Raw genomic sequence first — 18,281 nt, 5'->3', positions numbered from 1 at the left:
CGAACCCATTCTTGACTTGAAAAAAATAAAAAAGGTCTTGAGTGTACGTATAAAAGATATGAAATCATTTTTAATTGGAAAATTGTTTGGTGCATCCAATTACCATGCAGGCTCCGAGATCTACACCTACACCTCCCACCAAAATTGGGTCCCATAAGTAATAGTCCTCCAAAATGGTTCAAATATGTTCTCCAAAAAAATATCATTTCTAATTTTTTAAATTTATGTATTTTTATAGATTAATATTCTCCATGTTAAATCAAATTCAGTAATAAATTACCGCATCTCTACATGTGAACAAATTCAATAATAAATTACCGCATCTCTCCATGCGAACTCACAGAAACCGTGTCATTATGAGAACATATAGATTTAATGTTAATTTACCTTGCCAAAAGATTTCATGCGCCCTAGGGAGCACATTGTCTATTTAGTCCCTGAAGTAAAACCAAATTTAAGAGCATTTTTGGGACCATAAAATTTGGGAACATAATATTCTCGTCTAATAGGCCAAACTCAATAAAAAGAATAAAAAATTCTAATTGAATTTTCTACGGGCATGAAAGGAAAAATTATGCCTCAAGATCAAAAAGAAATGTTTAACATGAGATCCAAGTGTTAAAAACTCGAAATTTAAATTTCTTCTTTTTAATTTAATCATCTAGTAAGTTTATGTGGTTCCCAAATTTTCAGAAAAAAAAAAATCTTCCCAAGCAAGCTTTTGCCCACGGGAGCAAGTTCTTGATATATGCCCGCGTGGGAGAAGAGTATACAATCTCATTTCCCCTTATGTTCAAAAGTCTCCCCCAGTTTTTCCACCTTACGAACCGACCAGCCTCAAATTCCGTTACACCCCTCTTTTAGACCTTGTTTAAGGTTTTGATGGAGTTTTTCTTTTTTAGTCCTGCAAAACTATATAAACTAGCTCCATGGTTTTTGTATACTATAATACCATTTATTTTTAGAATACAGAGTTCACAACTAATCCTAGCTAACAAATGTCAAATTGGATAGCTTAAACTATGTCACATAATTTGGAAAAAACTTTTCTTTGAACTCCGACACATACTCAACCTTCAAGTTTCAAATCTAACCAGAAATGACTATGACCCACCTGTACAACAGATAAATGATCTTATTGCAAATATTTCCACAGATTTATCCAGTCCTCAGATAAATTCTAAAAATTATCAACGAATTTTAGAAGTCCCTCGCAATCTTAAGAAATGGTAATTAGGGATATAAAGCAAAATTACCAATTTAACTTACACATAAGGACATCAGTATTCAGTACTACAACAAAGAGGAAGATAGAGTTAAAACTGCTCATATCAGCGAAAGCAAGGTGTGAGGCAGACTTAAATTTAATTGGCATATGCCACTTTCTTAATAAGAGCAGCAACCCAAAGGGCATACCCCAAATTGATAACTTGGAAAAAATAAACAAATCCAATAAATTCCAACATCAAAAATTGGTCCTGGCCCAATCCAAAAATTCCTCCATTGCAGCCACCCAACCTAGGTATTCGAGGGTCCCATCTTCTCAACAATAAATAGTCAGGAATTTACTTTCCTACTTCTTGTCTGGATGCCTCGTGTTCTATTTACCTCATTATTCTCCTGACTTGCCTTTTGTGGTGTTCGAACTCTTTGAGAGTTCTTTGCACTAGCCTCAACTAGAGAGGCATTCGTTTCCAGTAACTCTTCAGGAACGCCACCATCCCTCTGGTCAAGCCTTGTTAGACTCGATAAGGAATTGATTTCGCCACAAGTCTCTCTTCTTTGTTCTGGTTCTTCACCACCAGTTTCATTTGGTTTTTCTTCCATGCCTCCACTGGTTGTAGGCATCTGGCAAGCCATGGAAGGCATGGGATGGGACACACTAGGAGAGACTGTTTTGCCAGGCGGTAACAGTTTTGCATTGCGCAAGGCCACGCGAGCATTCTCAAACCACTTGGAAACCTGCATGTATATATGCTTCAATCAGGATTCGGTGTAGTTTTTGCGAAGTGAAAGTTTTAAAAGGTATTAAAGCATGCAGCTATGGAAAAATACAGACCTGCTTGAATGTGATACCAAGCTCTTCAGCCAACTTCGCTCTTGTTTCTTTTGTGGGATACATATTTTCTTTAAAGGAGTTATGGAGGCTCTGCAGAAACAAACCTAGATCAGTCAGTACGGAAATGACATCATCAAACCTACGCATAACAGTATGAAGCAAAACAACAGCAAACATAATGAATCTTCCAGGCAGCTCCAATGATTACACAGTGCAAACGATTAATCAGGCCTAGTTGGATTATTTATTTTCAACTTTTTAGGAACCACAATGGAGGTTTGGAGGTAATAATCCATCATCAGTATGCACATGATTATCAACAAAAATTAACTTGAGACATCAAGTGAGTTCTAGAATAAAATCATCAGGATGGCTCGGCTCTCGAGGGAAGGAATTCAATTGACCAATATTGCATAAACAAGACATCAACTTCTTGAATGTACAGTCATGCATGAAAACATCTTTTTTTTTATATACATCTGTCCAGCCGAGCACAACAATAAATAGTCTCATAAACCTTCATGTAAACAGCCCCACTATCGGAAACTTGCTAAACAAAGCCTACACCATAAATTATATAAAGTGCGGAAATTATATGATCGATAAATGAACATGTCATAGTCAAACAAAATGCACAGCAGGCCAAAAGCTTGACCAAGTAGCATCATAAGTAAATTCACCATTTCAAATAGCTGCTTGCTATCTTGTGTGTGTGCCGGCACCGCCAATCTTCTCGTCCTCCACCTTCTGTAGAACTGGCTCGACCACGTGACCATCTATCCCGAAGTCAGTCCAGACTTGACCCTTCTCAGATCAAGTATAGTAATCCATCAGTGCATCCTCTTCAAGCCGCCCCGGTCCCATATCATCAATCGCAGGTGGCCTATTCAACCCCTATTCCAACTCAATACCCTCGAGTCAGCCGTATCAATCGGCTCCATACCCTCCGACCGCACCACCGGCCATTAGTCATCCTTAGCCAGGATATCTTGTGCAACAGACCCAGCTGTCCATTTTCTGTCGTTGGCACCGGCTTTCCAGCCCCCAGCTCCTCCAATCCAGATCGCTTCTCTGACCTACCCATCCGGCTCAATGAGCGTACTCGAGCCACACCTCCAGCGGTTGGGAACTTTATGCATTGGTAGAAAGTGAAAGCATGACAAGATTTTCATGTAGCCATGGCCTACCAATGAGTAGGTTGAAGAAGGGTTCAATGTCAAGGACATAGAACCTTACTATTCTGACAGTTGGCCCAATCTTAAGAGTGCGAGGGATGATCCCTAAGGTTTTTCTCTGGGCCCCCTCATAGGCTGCAACTAAATTTTTATAGCCTCAAGGTCTATATGTGATAACCCAACTCTTAGAATAGTTTTCAAAGGGTAGATATTCAAAGACGCCCCATTGTCAACCATCACTTTCTTGATCTCATAACTGCTCATGCAAAACGGTGATATAAAGCGGATGAGTGTGGAAACGGTCGAACCCTGGATGTATATCATCATCAATGAATGGGATGGGGGTCGGTGACATTAAGAGGTTGAACCCACTGCTCAGCTCTTTAAGTCTAGTATGGGTAGGGACATGAGTCATCCCCAATATTTTCTCGATTTGGGCCTGGTGAACGGGTGAGTTCTTCAGTAAATCCATCATAGAAATGGATGCTTGATTTGGGCTTGGTGAACGGGTGAGTTCTTCAGTAAATCCATGATAGAAATGGATGCTAGAATTTTACTAAGATGAATTGGCAAGTTGTACCGTGTGATAGGCTCCACTGTGTCCGTTTATTGTTCCTTTGTTGTTTCATTGGGCACGTTGGGATTTTGATTAGGTTTGGGGAGATTCCCAAACCTTTCTTCCAGATGTCAGCCATCAATCGAGGTGGCTTGAAGTGGCTTCCTCTCCTCGTGAGGTGGTCAACCTCTTGAGGGGTTTTTATTGGGCACAAAGACGATGCCTGGTTTAGCATTTTTTGGATTTTCAACTTTCTCATCTTGTGGAGTGTAGGCCCGGTTAATTGAAATCATGTTTATGCATGAATCTCGGTTGACTATGGCACCTTTGCTTTTGAAGATGACGTTATCCCAAGGGGAAACTGGGAGGTTTCCTTGGATATCTTAAGGTTTTGAACTTTAAAGTCTCCCCTGAATGGCTTATCTTCAAGCTAGGTCCAGCCTCCTTAGGGGGTTCGATTTCAGCTTTCTTGCCATTATACGGAAGCAGATTGGCAAATATTCCTATCTTCTGATTACCATCGGTGCATCGGTGGGAGAGCGGTTGATAACACCACTATCTCGGAGTTCCTAGATAGTACGCTTCAGGTTATAGCAGTCTTCAGTGCTATGGGTGTGGTTTCTATGGTATCCACACCATTTGGACTTGTCTTTAACCTCATACTTTGGTTGAACAAGTTCTGGAAGAAAAATGAGCCCTGCTCACAGGATCTTAGTTAATATCGTTCGTGCAGTGCTGGAAGGTTAACTTCCGGAAAGCACCTCTTGTTTTCAGTGTTTGCATTGAAGTTATTGGTCCTACAGGTACCCTTAGGCTGATTATTAGTCTTTTGAGCCTGGGGCGGAACCGGTGCCACGACAATCTGGCCTACATGGGCAGTAGTATTGTTCTTTTTGTTGCCATTGTTATAATTGCCCCTTGGTTTAGCTTGTGACATACGACCACTGTCGGGTTCTCAGACTTTGCACTGGCAGCGGCGACCTTCGACGTTTCATAGAAAGCTACTTGATCAATCATCTGTTGAAATGAGAAAGGTCGCAACTCGTGGTTGAAGAAGTTCATGTACTATGGCAGGGAACTCAACAGGCACATACTCATCTGAGAGGGCACGAGTAGTGCGTAATCAATGACCTTTGATGTGGATTCCTGAAATCGATTAGCCAAGTTGGGGAACGACTCGCCAACGTTTTGTTTCGTTGCAACCAACTCTTCGAGGGTCATTGGTTGTTGGTTGGCCCTTTGATATTGTTTGACGAATTGCCGAAATAATTCATCAAGAGTCTGCTCAGGGTACTTAGAAATTACTTCTCGGAACCACGTTACAGGTGGTCCGAAAAGAGTGAACTGAAACATCGCCTTGAGGAGACGTGGTTTCTCTTCCAATGCTGGAACAATTAACAGGTAAACGATGACGTGATTATCAAGGTCACCCTTCCCACTGAACTTGTTTTCAAACTTTGGGAACACGAAACACAGAGAAGGGGTTAGACATCCCTGAGAACATCCTTGACATAAGATCATGGAGAGAGTATATTCGAAACTCCCATCTTAGCCAGGGTTTCTTCAAATGTAGTTAGTTCGCCTTTCAGTTGGGCAAATTCAACTGCCTCAAAGGTTTTAACCTCGAGGGCCTGTTGGTTGCCCATAATTGATGGCACAATTTGTGGTGCAGGAGATGCAGCTAATATGGGTTGCACCAAACTAGAAGCAGGCTAAGCCTGCGAGATGGCTAGAGTCGTGTTAAGTGCCGACTCAAGCGAGGAAGCTTGAGCCGGTGCGTTCGGAGCCTAGTATGGAATTAGTGCAGGTGGAGGTGCCACTCATAACTACAATCCTGGACGCACAAAGGGCGAACTCCTTACAAGCCTTAGCCGTTCTCCTAGAGGCCGATTTCACTCTATGAGCCCATCAATCCATGTTAAACAATTCCCATCTTCACCATGACATAGAAACCTTGTGTATATCACAAATTCTTTGGTAAGTGTGAGAGCGCCTTCTGCCACGATTGAGTCATAAACATTTATGGGACCTAAGAAGGACTTCAAAATTCCTTCCTTTTCCACCCCTAAGAATGCCTCCAATCCCACCTAGTCCCAGATAACTTATTAGTGTCCATTAAATTTGGATCTAAGATAGCCACTTTGGCCTCACAATCTCTATCACGAAGAAGCTTGCGAAAAGCTGCCAACATGGTGATATTAAACTCAAGTTAAGACAATGCCTAGGAGATAAACTTGTTTCCACCTAGGGTGGGGGTATTTTGGTCAATTTATTTTTTGTAAATTATATTTTAATATATTTATTAGGCTTGCCTATTTTTTAAGAGTAAACGCTAAAAATTTAAGTGAATTGAATGTAAAAAAAAATTTAAAATTAAAATTCGAATACAAAATGCAATCGTCAACATTGGATCGGCCCATATTTAATATGGGCCATTGGATGTTTACTGTAGATGTCAGCTAGCATGCTGACCTCAGACTCTCCCATATATATATATATATATATATATATATATATCAAGTGAGAGAGAGAGAGAGAGAGAGAGAGTTGTTCCTTTAACATTTCCATTAATCTACAATTAGACCCTCATCCCTTGGAAGATGCAAGTATTGCTTCCACTCAAATACCTTGAGTTTACAAGAATCTCCAATTGCCATAGCTATCAGCCTCACATCTGCACTGCCAAGGACATTCAACCATTCATTAAAGAGGATACATAGGCTGGTACAACCCACATCATATGGGATGGATCAAAGGCACATGGCCATACTGCTTTGGCCAGCCTGCAATGGTGAGAAAAATGGTCAATGGAATCAGTATCCTCATGACTAGTAACACCAGTATAAGGAATCTGCAAGCCTGCTTCTGAGGTGAATAGTAAACTGCTAGCCCTGAAAGTGAGCCATCTTAATCCTTTAAGAACAGGAATTCTCTACAGCGACTGGCCTGTAGCCCAACTTCTGTCAAAAGCACTTCCTAAAAGGATCTCAGGGATCAAACCCCTTGAATCTCCCTCGAACAAACCCTCTTATCCATCCTCCAAGAAGGGTTGTCGACAGCATGCACATCCCTCAACAGACTAAAAAGTTCTTCGATTTTTGGACCTTGAGCTTCCTATTGAATATCAACCATAAGACTCTCTAGTCATCCTGAAACCACTGGTGGCCCTAGCTGCTCCAAAGCAGCCCTTGATAATACCAACAAAAAGAAAAAATTTCTCAGAAATATATCACCACACGATCCAAACTGCCCAAAGAGAATGTGAATCCTACCTTCAACCAGTCATCTCAAAAACTAACTAAAGTCATCATAAGTACCAACAATCAGTCTCCAAGCCACAGAAACCTTCGCCCAAGGATAGCCATCTTGACTTGGCTCCCCAACAAAATTCTGACACCCCGTACCAACCTAGAATTAAGTCAATAGACCATCATACTCCTCTCCAAATTGATAACCATTTCCCCAATATTGCTTTCTTAACAATTCATAATCTACATATACCCAAATCTCCTTCGCTCTTGCACCTACAAACTTCTTCTCACTTACCAAATGAAACTTGTAGGGATTACTACTAGGGCTACAGGTGGGCCAGGCCCATAATCTATGGTATTTACATGTAAAGGTACAGTGGGTGGCATAACATGAGGACCAAATAGATAAACAAGGCATGTACATGTATGAGACACAGTAGATGTCATAACATGAGAACGGTATGGGTGATCACCTTTCTGAAAAGATGGATAAACATGTTACGGCTTGTAAACAAAACAGGGTACATAAATATGTCATTCGAACACCTGCCACAATATATCTGCCCATGGAAGTACAATGTATTCACAAGGATGAATGAAAAGCATAATACACCTTGATTGACCAGGCATGGCCCATTGTAAACATTACAGGGCCCGACAGGTGTAGCAGCTCATAGACAAGTTCATCCCACTTATTTCAAGGGCCCTAAAACTATTGATTTACTTGCATTTTTTAAGTTAACTGGCTTATAGCTACAGTTAATAGCCAATCACCAAAAAGCATAGCTAGAGGGATTTTTGTTTGCGCCAAAAGTTTCCGCATCTGTCTCGAAATATAAACAATCTCAAAGAGAGAAAAAATCAATTGTGAGTCCTTGAAAGCTGAGATCCACCATCCTCCAAATGGAGGGCCAATTCACCAAAAATGGTTTATTCTCCCCCATTTTTTTGTGTGAATTCAACCTTTATTGATCCTAGGCAGGCAGCATTCTTGAAAAGTAGGCTTATTACTGATAACATCCTCATGGCAAATGAACTCATGTCTCTTTGCCATAGGAATTCAGTTCGGCCTAAAATGTGTCTGCAAATAGTAGTGCCTATAACAGGGATTTCTGGGATTTTATTGTGGGTAAAATGCATGCTTTGGGTTTTCCTGATCTATTTGTCTCATGGGTTTGCTTGTGCATTTCTACTACTTCCTTTGCTATTATGAGGAATGGATCTCCCAAGGGTATTTAAAGGGAAGAGAGGTTTGAGGCAAGGGGATCCTCTATCTCCATAATTCTTATTGGTTGTGGATTTCTTTAGTAGGCAGCTTGATTGTGCTATGTTACAAGGCACGGTTCCCAGGGCTTTTCCTTCAGGGTGTGATTATGGGGTATCTCATCTGTTTTATGCTGATGATGTGTTCAGTTTTTGTGAGGCATCCATCGCCTCTACCAGGGCTATGCAAGAAGTTATTTCTAAGTTTGAAAGGGCTACTGGTCAGATTTTGAATTCTTCTAAAAGCAAGGCGTTCCTCTTTGGTGCACCACGAGGAGGACGTAGGAGAATCCTGAGGGAGTTAGAGTTCCTTGAAGGAGCTCTACCATTTTGTTATTTGGGCTTACCTTTATTTCGTGGACATCTGAGGCACAGCTACTGCCATGGTCTAGTGGGCAAGGTGTTCGATAAAAATGGTTCGTGGCAGACTTTATGTCTATCATATGCAGGTAGACTTCAATTGCTTAAGTTAGTTCTTAGAGCATCAGCGATTTTCTGGCTGTTATCTTTTATTCTCCTGAAGAAAGCATGTAATATGATAGAGAGAATACAGAGGAACTTCTTATGGGCGGGTGAAGCAGAAAAGAAAGGCATTCATCTTGTCAAATGGAGACAGTACGTCTCACTCAAGCTAAAGGAGGCCTTGGGGTACGGGAAATGGAGGACTTCAATATTGCATGAATGATGAAGTTAGCATGGCGGATTTTGGAAAACCCATCCTCGTTGTTGGCCAAGTTCTTCAAACATTGCTACTTTAGGAATTCTTCTATATGGCAGGCTAAAGCAAAACGAGGATGTTCTCATGCCTGGAAGGAAAATTTACTTAGCTTGTCGCACTTGAGAGCCAATATACAGTGGAATATTGGTAATAGTTAGATGGTGGATTTCTGGGTGGGTCCATGGTTCGCAAGTTAGTCATTATTAGAGTTGCATAGGGATACCATTCAGGAGGATTGGGCCGCTGCTGGGAGCAGGGTTTCAGACTTTATAGGAGGAGCACTTCAATCCTAGGTTTTGGCACCTCCCGCATCTGATGCTTTGAGAGATATATGAAGGGAGGTCGAGAACTACACTCTTCCTCTACAGCCCAAGAAGGATTCATTAGTCTGGATTCACTCTGCTGATGGCCTTTTCTCTATTAAAGGGGCATGGGATTTTATTAGGCATAAAAGTTCTGCACAACCTATTTTTCGTGCACTTTGGCTTCTAAATGTTACCCACGAGCGAAATAGTTTTCATGGCTAGCCTTGCAAAATCGTTTACCCACTTCTTTTTAATTGCAGCAGCGGGGCATGCAGTTGGATTCTTTATGTCCCTTATGTAGCAATCATGATGACAACCTCTTTCATCTATTATTTCAAAGTGTTTTTGCTCATGGAGTATGAAGATCATTAGCTTGGAGATGTGGAAAACAGTTCGTTCTTGACACTTTTGCCCCTGAGTTACTTAGGTGGTGGTTATTTTTCAGGTTTAAATCTCATGGTCTCCGTAATATATAATCTTCCATTTTTTTTACTACTATTTGGTTTCTATGAGAGGAGCGCAACAGGAGGGTCTTTGAGTCAAGGCCCACCAGGAGAGAACACGTTGTGAAACGAATTACCTTACATGTTCAGACACTAGCAGAAATTAAAAAGTGGTCTTTCCATTTATTAGAAAAAGCCATTATAAGTAGTCTTCAGATAAATTGGAGTAAACAGAAGCAAGAATCTCGTATTCCGGTGGTGTAGTCATTTCCTGAGGTTCAGAAGTACAAGCTCAATAATGATGGTGCTTCCTTGAGAAATCCAGGTCTAGCAGGTGGTCATGGAGTCAACAGGAAAAGTGAAGGTGGTTTTGTTGTGGCTTTTCATTTTGGATTTGTTTCTAGTAACCATGCAGAGTTCTTGGCCCTTTAAGAAGGCATTTAGTTGGTTCATCAGAGGAATTGCTTTCTAATTCAAATTGAAAGTGATTCAGCCCTACTTGTGAATGTCATTCAAAATCGATGTCGTGCTCCATGGCTGCTACAAACAATTGCAGATAACTCCCGTACCAGACTTTCTATGCAGCAATGGTCCATTGCACATATTTTTTGGGAGGCAAATATGGTTGCTGATGCACTCGCTAAGAGAGTGCACCTGTTGGCCATGGTGCTACTATGTGGCGCCATAGACCACCAAACTTTCTTTCTCCTCATTCACTACATGATCTAGCGCAAATGCCCTATTACAGGGTTGTACATTAATTGTTCTTTTCACATCTTTTCATGAAAAGTCGGGTAGGGTGCCTTCTCCCCCACTGACTTACCCAAAAAAAAATGGATGCCTATTTTCAAAGTGTTTATGCCTCTCTCTCTCTCTCTCTCTCTCTCTCTCTCTCGGCACGTGTGTGAGGTGACACTTAAAAACACAACTATGATCGAATTTCTATAGCACTTTTCTCATGGATCATCACCATACAAATTCCGTCAGACAGCAAAGGTCATTCGCTAGTGCTGAAAGTTTTGTATTGATTATATACATCAAATTCACCTCAAATTAGAAGTCACATACTTCTAAGTTCTAACCATCATGTACCCATAAAAAATATAATAAAAATTATTATCAAAAAATAAAATGACCATAAAGCTGAAACACTCATAGGGGTAATTTGGTCAATTATGATTTGAATTATGTTTTCAATATTTTTATTGTTGAGGTTCAATGAGGCGTAGACACCCTAAAATTTTGAAGTGAATCCAATTTGTAGAAAAAGTAAAAAACTTCAAAAGTAACTATGGACAGTTCTAGCTATTTAATGGAATTTGGATGTTGATGAGCCATGAACAAAGTACAGTAAAAATTAATTGGGCAGATAAAAACACTAAGCATGCTACTCATGCAACACATTATTGCACCAGACCCCACTAATAACTAGGATGGTGACCTAGAACTGCTGATCTCACACACATACCAAGCTAATAGCTCTCTCTCTCTCTCTCTTTCTCTCTCTCTCTCACACACACGTTGGACAAACAGAATCAGGCAAGATGGAGATTATTGGGCCACAACTTACCATTAGAATACCTGATTGGCCAACGCGTAGGAGCAAACTGCTGGGGGCTCTATGTACGTGTACCTCGCATTCATATAGGCATTATTACCCTTAGTGTATCAGTGCCCTCAAGCCATAGTTTGTGGCCCAGGCCCTACTCTTTTAGGGCTGGGCTGACCGGGCTGGGCAAGGTCACCGGCCCATTGCCAGCCCTACCATTAAGGAGAGAGAGAAAGAGAATGATTGAAACAATATGCATTGATGGTGTTTGTATCCCTTGTGCCCCGTTACCGAGAACGCCTTAACCAAAAGTCCTTCACAACATTTCAAGATTTCCAATTACACTGGTGGACTGACATAGATGTTGAATGACCACATCTCTTGTGCATTGAATCCAAATGTCCTTCATTGATATCGTTTATCTATAGAATATAAACCTCCTTTGAACAGAATTAAGTTGCCAAGTTCTAAGAGAAAATATTTGTGAAAGCAATTTAATTAAAACCTTCATACAGCCAATATAACCACATATGCCATGCTTGGACAAAAGATTGGACGGTTCATAAAAACCTACAAGGTCATTGTCAAAGAGGTTATACCATTGCGAGATTTCAACACGTCCACTTTTATGTGCTTGCATATAGAGTTATTATCTTCATTGTTTATTGAGCAAATTATAGTTTGACTATTACAGCAAGGTGAAATGACCATACCAGTAGTTTGATTTTCATGAAGTGGCTCATCCAAATGGCATAAGTCATTGCTATCTGACATGTGATATAATCCGCTTCCAAGGTAATGCCAAACAATACATCCATATTTCTCATTTGACCAGGATGCTACACCTTAATTGTAAATTAAATATGTTCAAAAGTGGATTTCCAGTCATTAGGGTCTCTCTGCAAGTCTGCATGTAAATTGTATCACAGATTCTTTGTCCAGTCCCGAAGAATGAAAGTGAAAATATCATAGACAAGAGATGGGAGTTGTTTCCCACACTGAGTGCTCTGAGTGCGCAGTACTTTGAGTGTATGTAGTTAGGACGTTTGTGTCCCTACTTCTCACTCGACCAAGAAATGGGGATTGTCTCCCTAATTCTTTCATACATCCCCTATCAGTTCTTTCATACCATTCCCAAAGTACGAAAGTCAAAATATGATGTACAAGAAATGGGAGATGCTTCCCAAACACTGAGTCCTTTGAGTGTGTGATACCTTGAATGTATGTGGTTGAGGACCTTCTTGCATAGTGAGTTCTCGAGATCTTCGTGCTTTATTTTCTTTGTAATAACCCCTTGTACTTATTTCTTACAATATAATGGGTGGAGTACCTGCTCAAACCCCGCACTACCTTAATGAAAAATGCATCTAAGTACTCTTGAACTTCCAAACCATCTATTTACTATCAAAGTTTATAATGCTTGTCCTTGAATGTATTTGAGTAATCTTTCACTGCTTGCCAAAGAGCAATACCACAATAAACCTATTTGCAAAAGCTGGTATAGGTTTAATGTACACCATATGTACATTATGCATCCAATCGCCTATGATAAGAAATATGCTCCAATTCAACTTTTCTTGATCAACTAGACATATCATCTTTACAACTTCATTTCCTGATAGATAGGTGTGTTCGTGGGTTACATATCCACCTTGACTCAATTTTTTTAAAGATTTTATTCTTTGAATATAATAAAAAAGTAACACTTTCTATCTCTATTTATCTTCCCCTTAGAGACCAATGATGCATCACCCATGCTCTTCATTTCACAATTACAGTTTAAGCTCGTTTTTGTCTACCTTTTGTCATCCATATAGAGTGATAGGATAGCAAAATTTACTTCTGCTGTTCTAAATTATCAGATCAACAATTATCTAATCTAATTGCAACATAACCAACATACAGATTCAAAATGTTCAACTATCATTGCCAAGATTACTGCTTCAAGCCAAAGAACGATTTTTTTTATTTCATATACTTTGTTTTCTTTACCTTCAACTACATACCCTCTGATTGCTTCATGAAGAAGCCTTCTTGGAATACTCATTTCAATAAAGCAGTATTAGAATCCCTTTTGAAATAATTCAGGATAATAAATTGTATGTTTCAACATAGTTTAAGTCCTTCCTTTTGAGTAAACTCTTTTGCAACTATTTTTAGCATAAAAAAATTTGTTTATAATTCCATCAGCCTTTTATTTCGTTTTAAGAATTGATGTGCAGCCAATGGCCTTTCTATCTTGGGAAGCTCGATTCGCTCCTTCACTTAATTCATCTGAATGTGCTGATCCCTTCATTCGTCACATTGATCCATCAGATGAGTAGTGTGCATTTACAACCTCTTTGTAAGCATGCTATTTATATTTCTTTTTCAAAAAACAGGAGCATAACCATCGTCTTTCATGACAAGCCAGTACCAATTCAAATGCAATTATCTGATTAATTTTGGCAGTTCAACAAAACCATCTTCATGGACTGTTATGGATGGTTCGGTCCGATCTCCTCGAACCTCCATTTCAAACAGGCCAACAGCCACGTTAAGAGTTCTTTCATCATCCAATCCAAGAGATTAACATCTCCCTTTCGAGCAGGCTTCCATATTCCACCATCATGAATTGATGATTGTAAAACTTGAACCCTTAAGAATTCTCAGCAGTGTTAGAAAAGTCGGTGAATCCAACTCGGGCTCGAGGAGCCTGGCAAAACCCCTCAACTCATCTGGGGGGGTGTATGGAAATTTTTTACAGTGTCCTAGTGTTCCTAGAAGCCAAGAATCCTAGCTGGCAAGCTAGAAAATATTTTGGATAATCTTTTGGTGGTAAGAAAATCTTGCCGTGATTAGGAATAGAATCATAGAGGGAATTCGAAATCTAATGGAGTTTGTTATGGAATCCAATTGGAAGTTTAAGTTTCCTAAGAAGGTTATATTGGACTTCAAGAAGAATTGGGAGAATATTGGAACTAGGAATCCTCTATGGGCTAATGGTGTATTATCCACCCTAATTCATGATGGTTATGAAAAGATGGATGGCTAAGTTTAGCCCTCTCACATAATGAATTTCTCATTAAAATTAGAAGACAAGTTCCGTTTATATCCACTTTACCATTAGACAGCTCATTGAAGTGTACTCCACCCTTTTTTGGCATAATAGATGAGTCGCTAACTTTTAGAAAGAGCTCCACATGAGAAAACTAGGCTTAGGTCTCTAGTTGTTGGGAGCAGGTGCAAGAGTTAAAGAGGGAGCCAGAGCTGAGGAATCACCCATAGCTGAAGCTCCCTACCTCAAGAATAATTGATACATGCACAATGAGAACACTATAGCCCAAAAGTCTTTTATTTTATTTTTTGTTGAAAAAGGAGAGATTGCAGGGCCATGATGAACCTAAAAATCACCAGAGTCCCAAAGCAGACGCGACAAGGCAATTCTCAATAGTGAAAACTGCCCGGTTCTAGACAACCCTCGCAATTCCCCTCTTCACGATTATCCGAGACGGGCAAGCCCCCCAGATCCGAGCCAGCTCTGGCGATTCCAAATCAATTCGCCAATATTAAACTACTAAATGTAAACCACAGCCATGAAAATGCAAAACAAATATTGTCTACAAATGGTTGTTAGTTAAAACATTGACTAAGAAAAAAATAGAATAAAATCAAAGATGTCGAGTTCAAAATTCAAAAACTTTGGACCATCCCCAAGATCGAGATCCCTTCAAACCATGATCACACACCATTTTTAATGCAATCACGATCACCTTCCAAAGAAATCAAGATCCCTCTCAGTCAGGGATCGACATCCTTATAAGATAAGGATTAAGCTCACTTGATGGAAGGAGAGAGCTCCGCTCTGGCTCCAATGTCAGATTTCAAGGGGGGATCGCAGCCCCCAACCAAGCCCCCTGCATGTGTAGTTAGGTCACGTGGGACGTTGGAAAAATAGATATTCAAATATCCAGGTTTTGGGTTGTGAGAGAAAATAGACAGAAAGCGGAAGTGCGTGTGGGAGAGGGCTAGCTTTATGATACTCTACCTAGAGAGAGAAGAAAGCCCAGTACCTACAACTCTGTGATTTTTTTCTTCACCCAAAACAAGGAGGTATATCTTCCTCCTAGAAGATTTTGGTCAAAGAAAAAGAGAGAGAAGGTCAGGCATGCATATGAGGGTTGTGTGTGGCATTGAGTGCTCTCCCAATCAGAAGAGCCTGCAAACTAGAATACCATACCTGCAACATTTTTACCCAAAACCCTGTGAAAGGAAGGGAACTTGTAGACTAGATGGTGTGCCATCGGACAAGGGAGATTGCATCGGGTGTACGAAGCCCTAGGGGGGAGGACGTAGGCAAATTCTGGTTTGCTGGTTTTTCGACAGTTTCGAATGTTTAAGGAGCACCATTTTGGGCAAGTGGCTGCAAATTTTGAGGGTGCATGGTATGCTTTTCTTATTTGGAACTTAGTCTACTTGCTTCCTGTAAATTTTACAGTAGGCATGTGCAGAACGAGGAAGATATAGGAGCATGAATAAAGGCGAATTGTCTGATTCTTGCTGGAAATTTTTAAAAGTAGCACCATGAATCACCTAGGTCAAGCCTCCCACACATTAAGGACTCATTAAACTGATTGCTGCTGGAACCTGGCAAGTCACTGCACGAGTCCGAGCTTTTGCATTGGTTCTCAAAATAGCCAATGAAAGAAAACTTTATAGACTTGCTCTACAATTTATCTCGTGCTAATGTGAAGAAAGTATCCTAAAAACTCTCATAATGGTAAGGGTTAGGTTTCAAGAGTCCATTACTTATATGAGGTTGAGATCCAAGCACTATTAAAAAAAGCGGATGGCCTAGCGCCCAGGCGGTCAAGTAGGCTTCAGGGCATCGCTCAGGCTTAGACGGCCAAATTGGATGGCAGTCCCTGGGCGGCTGACAAGGGCTTGCGCCCTGCGTAGGGGCGGAATTTATTTATTTTTTTTCGTTGTATTGATTTTTTTGGAAACATAAAGGGTTTTAAGGATGGGTTTTAGGTTCATTTGAAACCTAAACCCACAAGAACCCATTTTAAAGAGAAAGAACCTCAAGAAAACTAAATTTTGTGACTTTCATTGGATCGAAATGTTTCTCAAAGTTCCGAAAAACGGATCCAGACATCACCCAAGTAGATTTGATTTAGTTTTGGAGTTTATAATCCTATTAGAGGGTGTTTTTTATTATTTTAGCACCAAAAATATCTTAGAAGTGGGAGTTTGGAGTTCGAGCAATCAAAGTAAGTGCAAAACTTTAGTTTTTAGATTGCTTGTTTATTTTGAGATGTCTTCTTTAGGATCTAGTTGAAGTGGAGATCCGGGGTGGAAATATGGATATAACCCAAATCTAAATAACAAAAGTTGCATTAGGTGCAATTTTTGTGAAAAAGATACAAAAAGGGGCATAAATCGGTTTGAAAAACATCGTATCGATATTAAGGGGGATGTTGCCTCTTGTAAAAATGTTTTTAAAGCTATCAGAGAGGAGATTAAGCAATATATGAGTTCTGTTAAACAAAAACAAGAATAAAATCCTTGTCATTTGAATAAATCTATTTCTGCTACTTCTAGAAGAAGTGGTCCAGGTTAGAAGTATGTTTATAACCCAAAACCAAACGATAAAAATTGTATAAGGTGTAATTTTTGTGAAAAAGATACCAATGGGGGTATTAACCAATTCAAGAAACACCTTGCTGGTATTAAAGGGAATGTTGCTTCTTGTAAAAAGGTTCATGAAACTATCCGGGATGAGATTAGACAACTTCTGAATTTAAAAGAATTAGAAAATGATGATAATGAGCCTTGTTCTATGAAAATATCTTCTTTAGGTTCTTCTAGAAGTGATGATCTGGGTTGAAAGTACGGTTACAACTCGAATCCGAATAATAAAAATTATTTTAAATATAATTATTGTGGAAAGGATACTAATGGGGGCATTTACCGATTTAAAAAACACATTGTCGGCATTAAGGGGGATGTTGCCCCGTATAAAAATGTTCCTGAGGCTATCAAGGAGGAAATTATACAATATTTGAGTTTAGAGAAGCACAAAAAGATAGAAAAGGGTAGAGCAGCCATGACTCCTAGGGCCTCATCTGCACATACTAGTAAGTGGGAGGTAGAAGAAGAGGAGGAGGAAGAGGCGGATTCAGAAGAAACATAGGAGAACGAGCGTATATTGAAGAGGGAGATGACTCTGAAGATGATGGCCTCAAATCTGATGCATATGATGAAGCTTACCCTATTCTTTCTGATGACAGTGATGATAATAATGATGACTAAAGATTCTTGGTGTTGAGTGTTGACTGTTGTGTTGAGTGCCGCCTATTGTGTCCTAGACTGTATATTTTCTGAATTTCTATAGATTTTCTTTTTCTTATTTTTAGTTTCTACTTTCTAGTTTCTAGTTCTACTATCTAACTTTGTGTGTACAGTCTACAGTGTATCAAACTATCAATGTATGCTTGTATGGTTTTACTGTTTTAGCATTGTATAAAAATATGGATTATGGTCTTATGGATTATTAAAATTCTCTTTTGGTCTTCTATCTTTTTTTTTTTAACTAAGATTATGGTCTTATGGATTATCAAAATTCTTATGGATTATGGTCTTATGGATTATCAAAATTCTTATGGATAAATCATTAGCGGTCATCAGTTTTTTTTCTTTTTTCAACTGGGCCGCCCAGTTTCTGAGCGCTCACCTAGGAGCTGGGCGCCCTGGACCGCCATTGCCGTGTAAGTGCCGCCAAGCGCTTTTTGGAACACTGGATCCAAGTTTTATGTTTATATCTTAGAGAGGAAATAAAGCGGTTCGGTGATATACTAATAGGTCCGAGATCCACATGTATGAATTGAAAGGTCCAAATATATTTTGTTAACAAGGTTGAGCTCAAGCACCCAAAAATTTGATGTGAGCTATGCATGACTCATTATAAATCTGATAATATC

At 39.8% G+C, this 18,281-nt stretch overlaps 1 protein-coding gene across 5 annotated transcripts in view; it reads right to left on the bottom strand.

The window, feature by feature from the left end:
* Positions 1 to 1,219: 1,219 nt before the first annotated feature.
* HAT3.1 (Homeodomain-like protein with RING/FYVE/PHD-type zinc finger domain-containing protein) overlaps positions 1,220 to 18,281 on the bottom strand; it is a 56,853-nt gene continuing 39,791 nt past the window's right edge. For all 5 annotated transcript variants that reach the window (XM_088854030.1, XM_088854028.1, XM_011630739.3 and 2 more), the window contains 2 exons: positions 2,060 to 2,149; positions 1,220 to 1,962 (listed from right to left, as the gene is read on the bottom strand). In XM_088854030.1, the coding sequence (XP_088710156.1) occupies positions 1,558 to 1,962; positions 2,060 to 2,149 (495 nt within the window). In that variant the 3' untranslated portion in view covers positions 1,220 to 1,557. The remainder of the gene's footprint in view (positions 1,963 to 2,059; positions 2,150 to 18,281) is intronic.

Source organism: Amborella trichopoda, chromosome 12, assembly GCF_054954075.1.
Source record: "Amborella trichopoda isolate Santa Cruz 75 chromosome 12, AtrichopodaSantaCruz75HAP2 v2.0, whole genome shotgun sequence".
NCBI classification, from domain to species: Eukaryota; Viridiplantae; Streptophyta; class Magnoliopsida; order Amborellales; family Amborellaceae; genus Amborella; species Amborella trichopoda.
Note: the sequence above shows the minus strand (reverse complement) of the source record. Positions and strands in the feature narration are given on the sequence as shown.